General features: G+C 40.9%; 1 protein-coding gene across 1 annotated transcript in view; it reads left to right on the plus strand.

Annotated features, from left to right (window-relative positions):
- SV2C (synaptic vesicle glycoprotein 2C) overlaps positions 1-20,074 on the plus strand; it is a 183,195-nt gene that overhangs the window by 78,648 nt on the left and 84,473 nt on the right. The window contains exons 3-4 of the mRNA XM_019728142.3: positions 10,640-10,820; positions 17,203-17,354. Of these exons, the coding sequence (XP_019583701.3) occupies positions 10,640-10,820; positions 17,203-17,354 (333 nt within the window). The remainder of the gene's footprint in view (positions 1-10,639; positions 10,821-17,202; positions 17,355-20,074) is intronic.

The raw sequence follows: 20,074 nt of genomic DNA on the forward strand, positions 1-20,074 counted from the left end.
CTCCTACTCTGCTACTCCCCAGTCCTCTCATGCTCTTTCCCACTCCAGACCTTTCCCGGACTGCTGTGTAAGCCCAGTGCCATTCTGCCCGTCCTCTTCTTCAGATTCTCCTAGTGTTTTTGAGGCTAAACTCTATCCTTGGTTCTTTAGGAAGTGTTTCCTGATGATCAGCTGTATTGATCATTGCCTTATTGATTTGCGTGGAGCGTCTGTACTGCCCTCATCTGGCCTGTTCACAGAGTATAATGAGGGGTTACTGACGTGACCATCTCCTCAGTTGTTTAAGACATTAGCCTTTTCAAGCCTCCTCTTTTATTTTCTCTGTTTATCAATTTTATCACAACCTATCTGAAGCCAAAAACCTCAGTGTCAATTTCCACTCTTCATTGCCTACCCACTGAGTTTACAAGAATGGCGGGCTCTGGCTACGAAAAATACTTTCAGCCTTGTCATTCTTCCAAGCCGACTGCACCTGCCTTAGATCGGGCTGCCACTATTCCTTCCCCAGGCTACTTCTGAGTGATATTCCTTCAGCAGGTCTGGTGTGTGTTTTTTTAATGTATTGGGGTGACATTGGTTAATAAATAACATTCTAAGTTTCAAGTGTACAATTCTATAATACATCATCTATATATAGCATTTGTGCTCACCACCCAAAGTCTAGTCTCCCTCCATCACCATATACAGAAGGTGCCCAAAAAATGTATACACATTTTAAGAAAGGAAACCTGTATTAAAATTGTAATACTCAATATATACCGATAACAAAAGATGACTACAAGGCACATTTGACTTCTGCATTACAAGAGGTGCTCAAAGTGGTTACCATCAGCGTCCAGACACTTCTGCTTACAACGAACTACTACTTGAGCAGCGTTGACCAAAGTGTCCACTTGTATACATTTTTTGGCACTCCCAGTATTTGACCCCCTTTACCCTCTTCATTTTCCCTCCACCCCCTTCCCCTCTGATAACCACCATTCTGTTGTCTGTGTCTATCAGTTTGTTTTGTCCATTTGTTTGTTGCTTTGTGTTTCATATCCCACATATGAGTGAAATCATATGGTTCTTGTCCTTTTCTCCCTGACTTATTTCACTTAGCATGATTCTCTCAAGATCCATCCATGTGTTGCAAATGGCAGTATTTTATTCTTTCTTATGGCTGAGTAGTACTCCATTGTGTATATGTACCACATCTTCTTTATCCAATCACCCATCAAAGGACACTTAGGTTGTTTCCATGTCTTGGCCACTATAAATAATGCTGCAGTGAACGTAAGGGTACATACATCTTTATGAATAAGTGTTTTCAAATTTTTCAGGTAGATACCCAGAAGAGGGATTGCTGGGTCATATAGTAATTCTATTCTTAATTTTTTGAGGAACCTCCATACTGTTTTCCATAGTGGTTATATCAGTTTATATTCCCACCATCTACTGGTATTTCTTCCAGGGCCAGGACTAGGGTGAGTATGAGGTGCCTGGAGCACAAAATTTAAAGAAGTACTCATTCTCAGGGTCAGGCAAGTGCAGAGCTGGCACTTGAGAGGGAGTGCTTCCTTAAATTTTGTGCTCCAGGCACCTCCGCTCAAGTGCTTTACCCTGGTCCAGGCCCTGCCCTGCTCTCTCCTCCCCTGTCTTTTCCCCCTGCAGTTTATCCTCCACAAGCTCGCTGAAATGATTTTTTTTCAGGTATGGATGATATCCAGGCTGTTTTTTAGATTCCCACAGGATAAAGGCCAACTCCTTGGGTTCATTCTAACTTGTCTTCCAGCCTCATCTCTTGCCGCCCTTGCCTCTGCACACGAACTCTGCACTCTACCCATCCTGGCGGACCTGGAGTCCTTTCAGTTGCTGTGCTCTGGGACACCTCAAACCTCTGAACCGACTCTTCTTCAGTCCCTTGGGGAAAAACTCAGCCTGACCCACTGCTACCCTCTATGGGAAGGAAGCTTTTCAGAATTCCCTCGAACTGATTAAGTCACTTCTTCCTTTTCTCCCCTTAAGCAAAATGTACTCACCGTAATTATATAGCATGTGTTTAATTTAGTGGTAATTAATCTTTGCATGATTTTGATCTCCCAGTAAACCAACGATCGAAAGCCCCAGGTTCGTATTAGAATCATTTGGAAAGTTTTTAAATAATATTGTTGCCTAAGTCCTACCCCAGAACCAGAATGTCTGGGTGTGGCCTAGGCATCAGCATTCTTTTTCTTAAAGCTCCCCAGGTGATTCTAATGTGCAGCTATTAACTAAAACCACCGCACTAGGCTGTGAGCTGCTTGAGAGTAAGAGCCGTGTCCATTTCCTGTGTGTGGAGCTCTACTCACTGCTCCAGGCTCTTTTTCCCCATCCCCTTTCCTCATACCTTGCAAAATGCCTAGCTTACAGCAGGAGCTCAACTAAGAGCTGTGGAATTAATGACTACGCACTTCATTCGTTGGCTCAGTGATTGGGGTGATTTAAAAAAAGGGTTCAATCAATTACACTTCTTTCCCACAGCACAGGCCTTGGAGTGGGGGAAGTTTGCAGAGACAGGTATCCCATTGGTGTGGAACTGATACGTGATATCCATGACACACCATGCAGACACTGGCTATAATGCTCTTGATTCCTGATACTTGTTTCTTTACTGCTTGGAACATCAGTAAGCTGTAATTGCCCTTTTTGGGGCCTCTAGAGCATTACATGCAAAAAATATTTTAATGTATTTTTGCCTATCCAGTGGACATGCTGTTTATTAGCCTTTTAAGGAAAGATATAGGAAATAGATTGGGTTTTCTTATTAGAACTCTCCTTCTGCAGTTGGCTCACTGGATTCAGTGAAAGTGATGTTGGACTTCCCTAGGCTGTGTAGTGCCCAGGGGGACTTAGGTAACAAGTAGAAATGTTGCTTGATGTAGCATTTACCTGCCAGTACAAGCAGCTACATCAGTCTCTGCCTGGACCAAGGAACTTAAATGTCAGACTTTCCAAATGTAACAGTCAGAGATGTGCTGTAGACTGCATCTGATATTTACAGTTCTTTCTACCAAAGGTGAGCTGACTTTTGTTGCAAATGTTCTCCATTGCAAATGAGAAAGGCCTTTTCCTTTCATTTGTACATATGCCTTTGATATTATTACTTTCTTTACTGTAATTGTGCAGAAGTCCACAGATGTATTTGAATACATTATGGCCCTTGCCTGTGGCTACTAAAAATATAATTGGAAAAGGTGAGGGGTTGGTTTTAGGAGAAGCCTATTAATATTTATTTAAATAGTTGCAAGTTGCAAAAAAATAAGTCTTTGAGATTTAAAAAAATTAGATTACTTTTCCAGTACTGTTTCAGGTCATTTCTTTTCACAAGTTGAGCTGAGGGAGACCAAAAGCTATAATTTCACTTTCTACATCATTCCAAAGTGCACTCCCTTTTTTCCTGTTGTCTCTTGTTTATCACCATTTTGTTCTTTTCTGTCTTTCCCTCACACCAATACTTGTATTGGTGGTTGTGGTTGTTTTTAATTGAACAACTGTGTTTTACACAATGCTAAATGCTTTATCCCATTTAATTCCTCAAAAACCCTGTGAGATAGGTACTATTATTAACCCCATTTTACAGAGGAGAAAATTAAGACACAAAGAAATTAAGTAACTTATCCAGGATCAAGCAGCTAGTAAATAGTAGAGCAAAGATTCAGATCTAAACCATGTGTTTCGGTTGTCTGGGCTCTTAACTATTTGTTGCCCGACCCTGAAGTTTAGAGTGGTCAAGGTAGTGGAATGCAGGTGAAGGGTACTGAAACTGGTTAAAAAACAAAAACAGTCACCACAACAAAAAATCAGTTCTCCTTCTTCCCCCACCTCAATCCCCATTGCTTTAGTGATGAGTCCTCCTCTCAGCACATTCAGTGAAAGAATCCAACAGAACAAGTACTGAACTTGAGATTTTATGTTATCATTTCTAAAACTTCCAGCACAGAATGTGAAATCAGTAATGATAAGAAAGAGCAAAAAAAATAAAAATAAAAAAATAAATAAAAAAAAGAGCAAATTGTAGGTAAAGAGGGAGACACTGCAGCCCAGGGGCAGGGGCAGCTGGGAGGGACCGTGTTCACTGGAATTAGCCTTTATGGACTGACTGCAGTGGGCCTGGCTGAGGGATGGCCACACTCATCGCCCACCATTTTAGGGGCCTATGGGAAGATCCAAAGAGGCCAACAAGGGAGAGAATCCCCCCACCTCACCCTACTCCCCCCACCACCCACCCCAGCAGAAGAGAAGGGCTGGGCCAGTTTTGCAGGGCTAACCAACACCATTATGTAGAAACCCCTTCTAAATAAATCCAGACTGGTACTTGGACAATTAATGGAAAGGTTGGTAAAAGCAGAAAAACGTATAAAATATACACATGCACTTAAATATTGTGTTTTAATACATAAGCATACATTCATTTGACCATCTTTGGAAGCAGAAGCAGAGACTTTCCTTAGAGCAGGGATCTTCAACCTGAAGTACCCCATTATCTTTCTGGCATCACCACAGCCATTATGTGGCTTTGGTTTTCAGTTTTAATTTCTTGAAAGTCGTGTGAGGGTTTAAAGACACAGATGCCTCAATCTGAACACAGAATTTATCATCTTTATGAGTTTCCTCAGTCAGAGTTGTGTTGGTCACATTTGTTTAATAGCAATGATTTTTTTTGCAACTAGTCTTCCCCAAATCTTTCTTAACTTAGTTTTTATAGCAATAGCTCCAATTCCTTTCACACTCATATTTCATTATTCATGTGACTGATGTTTAATTAAATACATAATTAATAACAAGCAGAACTGACGTAAACAGGTTGGGTATAACCACAGTGAGCCTAAACCACTGCTAATGGAAGCAGAAGGAAGACGGGTGGAAATAGTTCTCAGTGTGTTTGTGGGTGGGTTAGTTAATCCACTGAGTTGGTTAAATCAAAATTGGCTAAGTGAGCTTCTACTGTAGGTAGAACACAATTTTGTGGGAGAAAACCCTACCTTTGGGAAGATAAATGCATCTGCCTCTTGTGACAAGAATAATATCTAAAAACTAATGAGTACAATTTAGGCAATAAAGCATTTTTTCTTAATCCTGTGAATACAATAGATCATATTATATTATTCATTTCAACAGCCGTTTCCAGAACTGCCGTTGTTATGCTTAAAGACTTTTGTTTTCCCCTTTGATTTAAAATTTATTTTAACCTAAGAAAACCCCCTTATAAAGGGTGAGTGTGATCTTCGCCTCATGAACATTATTTATTATTGAATTCAGAATGCCACCACAGAATGTTTTTCCTTGAAAATCAGTTTGTAAATAAATGTTGCAATGAGTTACAAAGTAATGCATTATCCATGGATGACTGCAGAACTTAAAATAATTTTTAAAAGCTTATTGGCTAAAAATTGCTATGAGAAAAACACTATAGACCATTTCTTAAATTTATTCTGTTTAGTTTAAATGTGGTTTAAAATGGGGGGAAAATATGCGGCCCCTCGGGATTGGCAGAAAGAATCAAAAGCAGCTTAGCAAAGAGACAGAAATGGAAATGTGATATTTGTCAGGGGAAATGAGGGTATTATTAAATAAAATGGAACCAGCCCCTGTGTTAGAAAATACCTTAGTGGGTAAGTCATGTTTGAGGCCTCTTTTGTCTTCTGAAAGACTGAGAGGCTGGGCTGGCGGAGAACGGCCTGAACCCAGATGTGATGGGAGGAGCAAAGAGAGCCAAGGGCGATGTTTACTTCTCAGGTCAGGTTCAACCTCCTGAAAGCTCAACTGAATTCAAATCTTCATTAGCTTCCTGAAAAGGTTTAAGAATCACAGCCAGGCCTCTCTCAACATGGGAGGTTGGCCTGTAGTCCTGAGGGAGGCAGGTCCTAGGAGGGGCCTGGAGTTTCCGCTTGCCCTTTGGAGCTCTCCAGCTCCTGTAGGAAGATCGTGCTTGTTCTGTGTTGTTGGCATTAACGTATCCCAGAACCTACAGCTTCTCCTCTCTGGTATGCACTAGACAAATGCAAACTTTAAGTAAAAAAAAAAAAAAAAAAAAGCATTGGAGAGATCGTGTTTTAATGGAAAACATGCCAGCATAAAAGTGCTTTAAAATTCTAAAGTGCACCCACCTCAAGTGGGATCTCATTCCAATGCAGAGTCTGAGTCTGTAGGTCCAGAGTGGAGCTTCAGTGTCTGCATTTCTAGCAAGTTCCCCCAGGGTGCTGGGGCTGTTAGTCCAGGGGTCATACTCTGAGGAGCAAGGATCTGGAAGACTTGATTTCAAAGTCTGGCTTCTTACAGCCTCCGTTTTCCCACCTGTAAAATAAGGGACCTTGCACTAAAATACCTTGTAATTCTGACCCTCAGCAGCATTATGAGACGTGCATAGCTAGGAAGGCTGGTCTATGTCAAGAGCACATCTCTGCTCTGAGTTTTCAAGGGCTCCCCATTATGACACTGTGAAGACAAAATGGAAGTAGGAAAACAAACGAGGCAGGAAATACAGTTTGTCTTCTGACAGTCCAGAGTGTTTCCAGTTTTATTCACATTGTGCCTTTGCTAACATTGAAAGGTTTGACTTTAATTAGATCCCATGATCAACAAACGAATTTTCTAATTGTGCTTTTTGTCTCAAATAAGCTGCTGGGTCGGCTTGATTCTGTCCACAGCAGTCTAATTACCAATAATAATCTAGCAGAGACACAAAAGGTTATTACCTTTAGGTCTAAAACATATTTTTAACCAGGGTAGAAGTAAAGATACAGCTTAATACTAAAGTTTTTTTCTAAATCAGTCAGTTGTGGAGGAATTTCATGCCATCATGAAACCTTTCTTATCCTTCAGCATCTTCTCAGATGCTGCCTCCTCAGTGAAACTTTCCCAGAGGCCACAGTCAGAAGTAGTCGTCACCTCCTGCCTCTCAGGTCCCTGTTTCGCCTCCATCGGAGCTCACACCTCACAGTTGGGCTCCTTCAGTTACGTGCCTGTTGTCTCCTTCACTGAGTCATGAGCTCTTTAAGCCATCTTGATGGAGCGGGAAGAGACTCTGGGGACTTGAAGCCCAGATACCGGAGTAAACACTTCAGCACTGTTCTATCCTGGTCATATGACCCCAGGAGGCCATGGAAATTTCTGGCCTGGATGCCGCTGTCCATAGTGGCCAGGATCAGATGAGATCGTTGTGAAGGTTGTGTGAAGTAATGGCTTAGAGTAAGCATCGGATAAACATTTGTTATGTTTTACCTTCTATACGGTCAGGGATCATGACTTAGAAATCCTTGTATTTCTAGCACTTCAGGAAAAGTCATGCATAGTGGGTGCTCAATAAATTCCTTAAACTTGAATTTAATATCCTCTCTTTTAAAGAGCTTGGGGTGTATTTATTTTAGGCATAGAAATAATGCAAGAAGGAGAAAAAAAAAACTGATTTTGCTCCTCATAGCTGTTAGTGAATGCTTTTCTGAAATATAGGAAACATACTTTGAAGTAGCTATTAAAATTCTGACAGAGATTTATTTCTGGTTTGCTTAGTTTAGGAGGAGAAAAGATAAACATTACACAGGGGAGGAAAAAAATCCCTGTATTTCACAGGCAATTTCTATAGGGTATCCATTTTTATAGATTTATATGTATAAACTTTTTGGAAAAATTTGGAAAAAAAAATGATACTAGTTACCTTTGGGAATAGGGTCAAGGGTGAAGGAGAGAAAGAATTTTCTTTTCATTTTATACATTTCTATATGGTTGGTCTTTTTGGCCATGGAGGCATATTTGTTTGTTTAAATATATGTTAATAGGGATATCTGGGAGAATTGAAGGATGGGCCATTTTTATTTTACTCTTTTGTATATCAAAACTCCTAATAAATGTTATTTTAAGCTTTTTTTTCAAGTGGCTTAAGTACAAGGTGCTAATGATACATGAAGGTTTTCTGCCTCTCAAGTCCCGAAGCTGTCTCCATCACAGAAGTCTAGGGTAAGCTCAGCTCATTCAGCCTTTACTACCTCTGAGCTTCCAGAAGCTCCCGGGGTGGGGCTATGTCCTCACACTACTGCGGGTGGCTGAGATCTAGCACCCAGTTATCAGCCCCTAAAGTGCTGGACTCATCACTACATAAAACCATGGTCTGGCTTAGTGAAGACGAGGCTACAGTTTGACTGCCCGGAAGAAGAGGAAAGACAGGATATAGAGACCCGCTCAGCAGGAGCATCGTCCCTTCTGCACCAGAAAAATAAGACAGTTACCCTCCTTTGGGCACAGTGCAGGAGCCTGTTCTTTTTAGCAAGAGATTGGATTTCTATTTGTCCTCTGGCACCACTGAGCTGTTCTCAGCACTGACCCCCTTATTCCCCACCGAGCATTGGGAATGTGCCTGTTTGGAATGTCTTAGAAGGTAGTGCGCCCCTTGTCCTGTGCTTGGGTAGAGTGAAGCAGCATTTTCCCCTAGTTCCCATCTGTCATGTTCTGCTACCTGAGACTTAACTCTAATTCTATGAAGATGGTGCCCAGGGAGAAGGCACCTCAGGGGCATTTGAGGTACTGCTTTCAGTTCCAGGTGGTACCACCACACAGGGCCTGGACAAACTGGGATGTTTTCACAGAAGAGCAGCCAGGGTTGCTGAAGGAATTATAACTACATTATACAAAGAACTGCTGGCAGACGGGGATGTAGTCACCTCTCACTTTTCTGTGGTCAAATCATTAATGTCTCTGTACTTTAGGTTCCTCGCCAATGTACTGGGCTTCCACAATATTAACCCTTAAGTGTTGTCATGAGGAAGGATTAAATAAGTTAATTCATATAAACACTTAGAATTGGCAAGGATTCAGCAAGTGCCAGTGACCATTTTTTGTTCCTAGGGCTGGAGCTTCAAGAAAGACTCCCAAGTCTTCAGATTACAGTGGCCACAGGTCACTCCTGACCTATGGGCGCTCACTTTCTGATTTGTAGGCGTGTTTAAAGACACAGATATTGTTATGAACAAGCTTAGCTCCTGATTATTCTTCTGAGAGACGTGAGTGGCTAATCTGAGCCTCTTAGGCTATAAATAAGATATATGCTGCATACACATTTCCCCGGGTGAACGTGTCTGCTTTTGGAATTCTTCTGCCTTGTGCTGATACGTTCTTTGAGTTGTCTTTAGGTATGCATTGGGTCTCAGGATATGAGTAATCCCTTTATTGAGAAGGATGATCTGAGCATGGTCAGCCCCGTAGTACAGAGAAAAGTAGGCCATGCCCTCCCAGGCAAGGATGACCAGTCACCTGTTTGCAGCACCCTAGTCTGAGTGAAGACAGCTTTTGTTTTGTCTTATTGTACAAACGGCTCCAACACTGGCCATTCACTGTAGCTCTCTCTGCACTCGGTTATCTGCCAGGCAGCATCCTCATGCCACTGATGCGAGAGTCACCAGACTTTACCAAATGTTCTCCTTCTGGGTCTCATACTGATCTATTAACTGTGTGTTAAGCAAATACATTCAGGGTGAATGCTTAAATAGGACATTTCCCAAAGTAGTCTAAAGCAATACATACATCAGTGACCTTTTTTTTTTTAAGCTTGTTGCTTAGATGCTGCTGAGTATCTTGAATGTGCCTTTGAAAAGGGACTGTTCAAATGGTGCTTTGGTGAAACAAGGGAAAAAGCAAAAATGGATGAAAGATGTGGTAACAGCTTTTTTAACGCCACATCCAGATATAACAAACTTCCATTGTTCACTGTACCATTTCCTCAACACATTGCACACCCTTTCAGGAACCTCCCTGAAGTAACATTTGCCACATCTAATATTATTTCATCCTGGGAAAGATTCTGGACAGGGCTTACCGGGGTCTGGTCTTTTAGAAGAAGCAAATGAATTAGAAAATTCAAGTGTATACTCACAGTGATGCAAGGACATCTGTCTAACTCTTGATTTTCCATTTGTTTCCCTTATGGGAAGCAAAGCCAACCATAATAAGTTTAACAATTCCCAAACTACTAAAAGCTATTTCCCTTCTCTTTAGGCTCCTTAAAACTCCTGGCTCCTAGAAAAATTTTCTCTAATGTGTAGAGTTTGAGACTATTTTAAGATAAACTCTTGTAATCTCCAGACTCACCTTCCCCAGGTTTCTTTCCTTCTTCCCAGGAAAGGGCCAGGACTTTCAGAAGGGACTATTGAGAAAGAACCCATGGAATCCGACGTGTCTGACTTTGGCACAAGTCATTTGCTACAGACAGATTGAAAGCAGGCTGGGGAATCCACTTTGACCTGGAAACCCTTGACTCAGTCTTTCATTTTGGCCTCATCATGGGGATAAGCCAGGCATTCAGACCAGAGGTGACATGACCATGCGTCACACTCCAGGATTGTTCTGTGTGGAGACTCCTATGCCTGCCCCCTGGGAACCCACCACCGCAAGTCCGATAAGAATGTGATTGTTCTGTCTTTTGCTTTTGCCATTGGTCATGGCAGCTGAAGGTAGACCACAGAACTTGGTTTCCAACTTAAAAGCTGATTTTTGTGTCCTAAAGGGTATATTTTTAAAGGAAATGTTTCCCGTGCAAAATGCTGGAATGTATTTTGTCCCTTGTTTATTTGTTCCATGTGTCATTTACTCCCAATCGCTGACATGTTTCTTTGTTTTCTGTGTGTTGCAGGTAGCATAGTGTACCTCGGGATGATGGTGGGGGCATTCTTCTGGGGAGGACTGGCAGACAAAGTGGGAAGGAAACAGTCTCTTCTGATTTGCATGTCTGTCAACGGATTCTTTGCCTTCCTTTCTTCATTTGTCCAAGGTTATGGCTTCTTTCTCTTCTGTCGCTTACTTTCTGGATTCGGGTAAGATTTTCTCCTTCATATTTTATAGTAATGTGTTTATTCTTCTTAATTGTACATGTTCTCCTTAGTACCAAGAAATTCTACATTAATACATTCCATCTCTATATTTGTGTCAGCTTTAGGAGTCATGCTGGTTCTTAAAAATATAATTATCAGCCTTTAAATCCAGAAGAGAAGGGAGCACACATCTTTGTTCTCGTGACTGATTCTTTTAGCGTTTTACTTCTAGGAAATGGATATTATTTTCAATGGAATGCTGTTTCTATGGCAGCACATTTATAAATGTATTTTTCTTCTGAAAATTTAATTTAAGCTAGAAATAGCTCTGGTCCTACATTATGAACTAATTAAAGGTTCGAACCATTCAGGCATTCTCTTAAATCCAGGATGAGATTGTCTCAAGTAAATGTTGTTTTATTGATCTATGCTAACAGCATATTTAACTAGGTAGGAAGCCTGCTTCCTGAGTTGTAATAGGTTCTTTTTGTTAAGTTCTTGTTGAACTAACAGGAAGTTATACTATTAGCCAAGTGCCATGGCATAGTATACACATTGCCAATGGTATAGTCATTTTCTTTAAAGGGCTTGAAGCACTTACTACTTAACTAAATGAATTCCAGCTTAGGGAGACCCAATAGTTCAATTAGGAGAGTCCAAGAAACTGGTGTAATAAAGAAAAAAATAGTAAAAATATAAAATTTCTGATTCATGCTTAAGAACTTTATTTTCATTAGAGACATTCTCTCTGAGATGACCAGCATAAGATGAATCTACAGGTATAATATAAAATGAAATGATAAAGAAAGGGAAATGCTGGGTTATTAATTTAAGAAACACATCAGTATGGTTGCTGACGATAATCGTACTCACACAGCAAGACACAGTTTTGTCAAAAGAGAAAGGCAAAGAATTGCAACATGTCTTTTAAATTATATATAGTAGTACTTTAAAATCAGAGCTTAGATTAGTAGGAATATAAGGCATCAGAGACAAAGACTGTTTAAGGGGGTTGCTTCAAGAGTACAAAGATTTCCCCATGCAGACTAATGAGTCCTTTCATAATTCATTCAAAATAGTTCAAAATATATTATTTTCTGCCACAAGATTTGTCCACACGTTACGATTGGTGAATTATCCACACATTTTTATGATGTTCTTTTTAATCAGTCGGCACTTTGCAAATCTGAAACTAAACTGCACAAATTGCAAGAAATTTCCTCAAAGTGAATACATTCCAGTAAACCACTCCAGTAAACCTGGAGGGCTGGAAAGTTTGGGGAAAACAATGACCAGACTCAATAATTAGCTTTGTAATGATGGAGAAAAGGGGCTTTTCAGAAGAGGGAAGCTTTGGTGCTCAGAACTCTGTGAGGTTGGCTACATACACTGCCGACTTGAGCAGGTAATTTGGCTCCTGGATTCAAGGAGCTGCAGCAGACCTAATTCAGAGTGAACTGAGATACCTAAGGAAGAACAAATGTTATCTGAGGCTGTTTGTTAAAGAGTCTTCTTAGGGTCCGTAGGATAAAACATTCTTGCCACCAGGAAAGGCCAAGGCTTCTTTCCACTTTCTATTACCTGCGTAATATCATTAGCCTGTTGGTGGGAGGCTAATAGCCTACATTCTGGAACTTTCCAGTTTTTTCCATTTTCAGTCTTATCCTGGAAATTTCAAACCATACCCACAGACTCAAAAGTACCTGACTGTGGTCAAATTATGATGGCGATTTTAGTTGACAATCTGGATTGTGACATGGTCAACCCAACTGACTGCAGAGTAAAGGACCATTATGGTGGCTGCAAAATAATTGAAACGAATGGACTGTCCAGAAGCTAATTCAAGGGGAGCACAGAAGCAGAGACTGCTTGGGTATATTCATGACCTAATCTTCTTCCCTGTCACAGACAAATCATTCTTCAGCAAGCAGCTCAGGGCTGCTGACCTCTAAATAACATAATTTGCCTGGCAAAGCACAGACTGTGTGTTGCTAACTCAGCTAGGCTCTCTAAATTGTGGTACCAGAGGTAAACACACTGTGCCTTTGCAAGGTTGGCACAGGACTGGGAGTCCAGAAATTCAAGTTCACCTACCCTCAACCAATTCCCAGACTTGAGCTAGTTGAGTTGAATGAAGGGGAGACAGTCTCCTTGAGGAAGGACCCTGGTACACTTCTAAAAATTTATACTGTTAATCCTTCTCCCAGCCTTCCCAAGGGACCGATGACCTTTTGCTAGGTTAAGTGTGCATGAAGGAAAAAGAAATAATCAGGCTTTTCAGGGGTTGTTTAGTAGGCACTAGCTCTGAACTGACAGTAATTCCAGGAGACCCGAAGTGTCACTGCGGTCTGCCAGTCAGAGTAGAGGCTTATGAAAGTCAGGTGATCAATGAAGTTTTAGCTCAAGTCCTTCTCAGAGGGGGTCCAGTGGGTCCCTGAGTCCATCCTGTGGTTATTTCCCAGTTCCCATTCTACTGACAGAATATTCACATTGGTGCAGCACCTACCCGTTCACCAGTTCCACACCCTGGGAATCTCAGAGGAGGAAGAGAATTTCTGGTTCACAGTCCAAACTCTTCATTTTGCAGATTAGGGTTTAGTGGTGGAACTAGGAAGGACACAGCTGGGATTTAAGTTTCAATTAAGTCCTTTTGAACTAGCAACTCTGTAAGCAAGTAAACTGCATTCTGAATCCAAGGTTAAGATGCATGCTGTTGATTTTATTGCAAATGCCACAAGTTACTCTTATTTCATTGCTGAAGCATCATTAGCAGCACTATGTTATATTCCTGTTTCTGCATACAAAAGAGACTGGAAGAGGCTCTTGTTTTAGCCTGAGATCTACTTGGGCTTATGGTTTCATTGTCTCTAAACGTGCTTTCCTCTTAATTCACCACACCAAGTCATGAGTATATTTTCTTAGAAACATAAATATGTCTAGCTGCCATATTCTGTGTGACTTTAAATATTTATTCAGTACAAAGCATAATTTTCCTGCCAGGGACAGAAATGTTCTGTGGGAATGAGGAATAGGGTATCACCTATTACTCGTCTGTCTCTCACTTTCCTAAGTGCATCTCACTCCAGGGAACAGACACTTCCCTCTCCTCTTTTGTTACAGAAAATTAGAAAGATGGGAAATGGAGTTGACACCATTGATTCATTTTCATTTGCCCCGGAATTAAATTATTTGTTTCCAGTCACTGTTAATTATGGGAATGATAATGCTTTGGATGCCAGGCAATGGTAGAGTGGGGAGCTGCTCACTGAGGGCCTGGCACACTGCTAAGCATGAAGGTCAGGAGAAAAATATAACAGCAACAGAAATTAAAATGAAATCCAATGTGTCTGTTTATCGTAAGTGAATAAATAGTCATTTCTCCCTCTGCGAATGGACCCTCACAGATGCATACTTCATAGCTCTTCACAATATCCATCCATTAGCTACATTAGGTGATAATAACCAGAATGCCTTTGCTTTGTAGAAATGATCACCGTTAACTGGAATTCTTCATAGTGTTTTATATGTAGCTTCTCATTTATTTCTGCACATTTTAAAAATAATTAGCTATGCAAAAATATCATGCCTTTTTTACATTAGGAAATTGAGCCACAGATAGATTGATTTCTAAATGTTCAGTTGACCCCCAGGTCTTCTGAGTTTTAGTCTAACTACTTATATGGTTTCCCTTCAAAGTAGTATTTCTCTTAAGATATATTTTACTTTCTTATCATACTGGAAAAATGCAGACTGATTTAAAATTTTTCAAAACTTTTGAAGTGTGTTTTATCAAACACCTGTATAGTGCTTTCCCCGTGAGAGATGCTGTGTTAAGCATTTTACAAATATTGACTCATTTAAACCTTATGGTGATCCTATGAGGAAGATACTGTTTATTCTGCCCACTATATAGCTAAGAAAATTGAAGCACAGAGAGGTTAAGTAACTGTCCAAGGTCACACAGTAAGTGGCGTAGTTATACCCAAGCAGTCTGGCTCCAGGCCCATGCTCATAACCACCAGGCTGTGCTGTCTCAGATTCAACAATAAATGTCTCTAATTTCATATGACATAACATCCGACACAAGATAGGCACTAAATAAATGTTTTAAACAGACCCTTCAGGAAGATTTCTGACCCAAAGAATCAGAATGGAAAGAACTTTCCCAATATAGAAGGTAAGGCAACAGACTAAATTAGCTTTAATCCCAAAAAAATCGCAAACCCTAATTACTATAAACAGAGAGTCAGTGTTTTCTTAGGCCGGTGTTGTCTGACACGCTGCCTGTAGCTCCTAAGCATTTGAAATGTGGGCAATTTGAGATGTTCTGTAAGTATGGAATACATAACACTAGATTTCAAAGACTTAGCATGTATAAAAGAATGCAAAATACCTCATAAATTATTTTTATATTGATCACGTGTCAAACTGATAATATTTGGTTATATTGGGTTAAATGACTATACATGCAATTAACTTCACCTGATTTTTTTTCTGTGTTTTAATATCTTTTCTAGAAAATATAAAAATGTATGTGGTTCACATGATGTTTCTATTGGAAAGCAGCCTTAGACAATGTCTTTTATGAGGATTTCCAACATAGAAAAAGTTAACCTTTTGGACACACTTTATTTCCTAGTGTACCCTTTGACAAAGGTGCTATTGTTACTTCTATATCAAGATAGAAGTAATAAAGCAAAATATTTTTCTGGACTCACAATGTGTAACTGTGGAAAATGCACCATATGCACCCTTTAGAATAGACTACACGAGCTCCTTGAGGGCAGGAACTTGAGTTCTTCATGTGTATACTTCCAGCAACTTGGTGGTGTGCCTGGCCCAGAGTTTGGCTGCGTTAAGGGGTGGCCCGGGGGGGGGGGGGGCTGATGGATGGATGGGTAAATGGCAGGTGGGTGAGAGAATGAGTAGAGGAATGGGTGAGTAGCTGTGTCCAGGTAGTAGCCAGAAAAGTCTGCGTATTTTTATCAGCATATCGATCATCATCATCTGTATTCATTGCACCGTTTAGGTGCTGTGGGAATGAATGCATTCTTCCAGCTCTCTCAATAGCTAGATTAAGGTTTTTTTCCAGGCAGCATTAGAATTCTGATCTATGACTATACCTTTTCCCCCAGGGGCACCAGTTCTGCTGCTGTGGATGTGCAGACTTCTGTAGGTTTAGGGGGCTTAGGGCACCAATCTGCTGGCAAACAAGGGCTAGAGGAGTTAGATTGAAACTATGTTTTCTTAGAAACACAACTTTTACCCAAATTACATGTTTATATCTCAATATTTTTAAAATAGTCATTTTCTACCAATTATTCTATTCATAGCTTATATAATATTGAGAAAATAACAACTGTCCCTATCAAAGAATATTTTTCTTTAAACTGTGACCTTGGCGATTGGAGGACTAAAGCTATCCAAACTACCCGTCCTTTAGCACTGAAACTGGGCATAGGAGATTCCCGTTCTTGATTTGATGATTGGTTGGTTACCAGTAAGTGTTCTTCTATCTTGAATACTCATAAAAAACATATGCCTTCTAGTCAATATAGTGATCTCATTTTCTGTGCCAACCCAGTCATTCAGAGACCGTGAGATCTATGGCTCATCTCCCTAGAATGAACACAAATTTTATTCCATAGATCCTCATTGGAGAATCCTTAACCTGAGTAGAAGTCACTGATCATCCATCTCTCCAGAGCTCAGTTAGCATCTCTTATAATTACACTGACTGGGAAGGAAGCATTGTACCCCAGTGTTTTGGTATCTAAGCCAGCAGCTCCTTGTTTAATTCTACCTGGGTCTCTTTCACGTGTACTCATTCAGCAATGAATCTAGGATGCAACCCCATTGGTCCTGTGTTTGTCAGCTCATCAGTCTGATTGGGTTGTAGGACCAGCTGCTGTAGGGCAGCCGTGAGGAAGTGGAGTTGCAGACAGCCTCCTAGAACAGTTAGAAACTGTTTCTCAAGTCACCACGTTATGGGTGGGACATATCATTGTATCTCTTTTTTTTTTAATGCATTAATTAAAACTTTCACTAAATTGAATCAAATATTGTAGTTTTTTACAAATCACGTGTAGAACATCTGACACTGAGCAGAAAGCCCAACAGAATCGTAAGCTAAGTAAACTTTATAAACCACATGGGTAGTTTTGGTAACATAGCTTACTTGCAGGTTCGAGGTTTTGAAGGGATAATAAACCTACATTAAACATAGGGATTATAATATTAAAGTTATAAAATGATAGAAAATACACATTCCTTGGTATGCTGGGATAGAGAGAGAGCATGGGTTGTTAGAACTTGCTTTGGTTCTGCCCTTTGCATCTCACACGGCTGTACAGGCCCTGACTGTGTTCTCGGTCCCTCTTGGCAGGATTGGAGGAGCCATTCCTATTGTGTTCTCCTACTTTGCTGAAGTGCTGGCCCGAGAGAAGCGGGGTGAGCATCTGAGCTGGCTCTGCATGTTCTGGATGATTGGCGGCATCTACGCCTCTGCCATGGCCTGGGCCATCATCCCGCACTACGGTAAGAGCCTGCCTGGCACCGCCGGGCTGTCGCCTTGTTTTACGTCAGCCTCCATTCCCATCCCTTTCCTCTCTTACAAATGCTGGTTTGAGAACAACACTGTCATCATTATGAAGACTGTGCCCGTGGTTGTGTAGGAATACTATTGCTGTTTGCTGTCTTTAGAGCCATCACTTTCATTTGTTTCCTATGTGCTGTCAACTCTGGGGTCCCTGCTCAAGTGGACGTGAGGGGTTCCACGGATCGTCATCAGAATGGAAGGCAACATGACTCACAGTTGTTTCTGGGCCTGCCAAACACACCAGGCACACACAAGTGCCTTTATTCTGGCCCAGTCCAAAGCTCAGCCCCCGTGTCAGCCCCACCTCCCCTGGCAGCTCAGAGCTGGGGGTGGCAGCGGGAAGACTCCCGTCTTGGTGTAGACCACCAGTTAGCGGCACTTAACAGGTAACTGTGCTCCACAGAGGTCTCCTCCCCAATTTCTCCGAAGCACTCACTGGTCCCACTCCCTCAGAATACTTGAAGGTTTCTTGTTCCTGAGCAGTTCTCTCCTACTCAGCACCTACAAGCTCCCAGTTGCTTCACCACAAACAGTGAAATTCAGGGAGAGGTTAACAGAATCCAGGAATTGAATTTAACATATAAGAAAAGGGGAGGGGAGGTGTTCTGGGCGTGTGTGTGTGTGTGTGTGTGTGTGTGTGTGTGTGTGTGTGTGTAAACAGGCTAAAGTTTGCAAAATATGAATACTAAAAAATTAAAATCACATGTGACTCAAAAACTCACACTTTGTTCTGTCTAAAATCTAATCAATCTAAAAATTAGATTTCAAAATTTCATCCTGCTTCTTTTCTATTTTTCTGCCTTTTTTTTTTTTTAATAGAACAGAGCAATTTTTCATTATAAAGCACAGTTCTGTTAGGGAACAACCTTAGGTGAATTTAACTCATTGCTAAAATCAAAGACAAGACAGGCTTTACGATTCAGAAGTGTTGCGATTTGTTTTATCATACTGAGTTACAAAATTCATGTTGTCACACTCTTTCTTATAATAAACCTAAAATGTTGCTTGCAAACCAAAATTGTCTTTAGCAACAGCAAAAACAATGCATAAAGAATTGGTTACCCAACTTAAAGAGAACTTTTCTTTGCCAAGCATTTAAGTTAAGTGTAGGGTACCAAGCTTAAGTGATGGGCCTACCCTTTTTAGACTCTGTTCACTTCTGGGCCACAGACGGCCTCATGTAGGCAGTTACCTGTATCTACCACGAGGCTTATCTTCTGCCACCATCTGAGGAATTAAACTTGTTTCTCCTCCTTTACCTGGGACCTGAGGATCTCAGCCACCCTCAGAACCTTTCTCTATAGGGCAGCGTCTAACTCTCACCCAACTCAGTTGGCTGATCTGAATGGAAAAGTCATTTCACCGCCATGTAAGGAATTGCTTCTTAGGAACTACATATAGGGAGACACAAAGGAGAGGCAGAGCCCAGGCAGAGTACAGCTTGACACAGCATTGCTCCCAGAAGCACCGCTACTCCATATGTAGCCTTTGTGCAAATTAAAATAAGGTGCCTTGTTCAGGTGGACACACAGGGTACAGCTGGCAGCTGGCTTCCGGCTGAGGCCAGCCTTGTTCTGTGTCTCAGCCTCTGATGGCAGCACCGCTCCTTGGCTCTGGCCTCACTTATTCTCTGGAGTGCCTTGGCTCCCGGGTTTATTGCCGTGACTTTCTTGGTCCCCACTTCCCATCATATCTCAGAATTTCTCCTGCTGGCCTTCCTAAACTCTTAACTCAGATTGGCTTTGCAGCCTGCGTGTTTCCACCAGGCCTGAGCATGGTTACTTTTGTGTTGTTGTTTTTCCTCACTAAGCATTTATTCCTCAGGCTCCTGCCTTTCATATAAATCCCTGCCCTTGAACAGTGGAGGGCTCCACATTTTGTCTCTGGCCCTGCCAACCATCCGTCAGTGGCTGTCCCACAAAAAATTAACATGATCTCTACCTTTATTTTTCTCAAGCGCATGTAAAATATTCTGCCGAATCCATATAAAACTGGAAAAAAGAGCTGCCTAATCTATGTAAAATTGGAAAGAGGGGAGGTTGTGAATCATAAACAATGCATGAAGAGTTACAAAAACAATCACAATACAACAAAATTAAATGTACCTGAGGCTGCCCTTAATTTCTGTGTTACAGGAACCTTAAGAAATAATGGTCTGATTAAGAAATCAGTAACAGAATATTAAAACCTTTTGCCCATGCTTTATTGAAGGCTTTCTGTGGCCAGAAGTGTGGCAAAAACAGCAAATTATTGCATTCCTATATGTATATTAGAATCAACAGGGGAGATTTTTTTAAATGCCCGTGCTGATTTCATTGTTATACTCCTGCAACTTGAAGAGTTCTAATTTTTTCAGAATAGAAGAATTTAAGTTTTAAAATCTTCTGCTAAGGCTATTACACTTTTTCATAAACACACTTAGTGGTGGAGATAAGTTTTTTTTTTCTGAATATGCCTTTATTTTTAATTTTTCAGTTACAGTTGACATTCAATATTATATAAGTTTCAGGTGTACAGCATAGTGATTAGGCATTTACATAACTTGTGAAGTGATCCCCTGATAAGTGTAGTACCCACCTGACACCATACATAATTATTACAGTATTATTGACTATATTCCCTATTCTGTACTTTATATCCCTCTGACTGTTTTGTAACT

The sequence above is a fragment of the Rhinolophus sinicus genome, chromosome 3 (assembly GCF_057876585.1).
Source record: "Rhinolophus sinicus isolate RSI-liver-muscle chromosome 3, RSI-T2T, whole genome shotgun sequence".
NCBI classification, from domain to species: domain Eukaryota; kingdom Metazoa; phylum Chordata; class Mammalia; order Chiroptera; family Rhinolophidae; genus Rhinolophus; species Rhinolophus sinicus.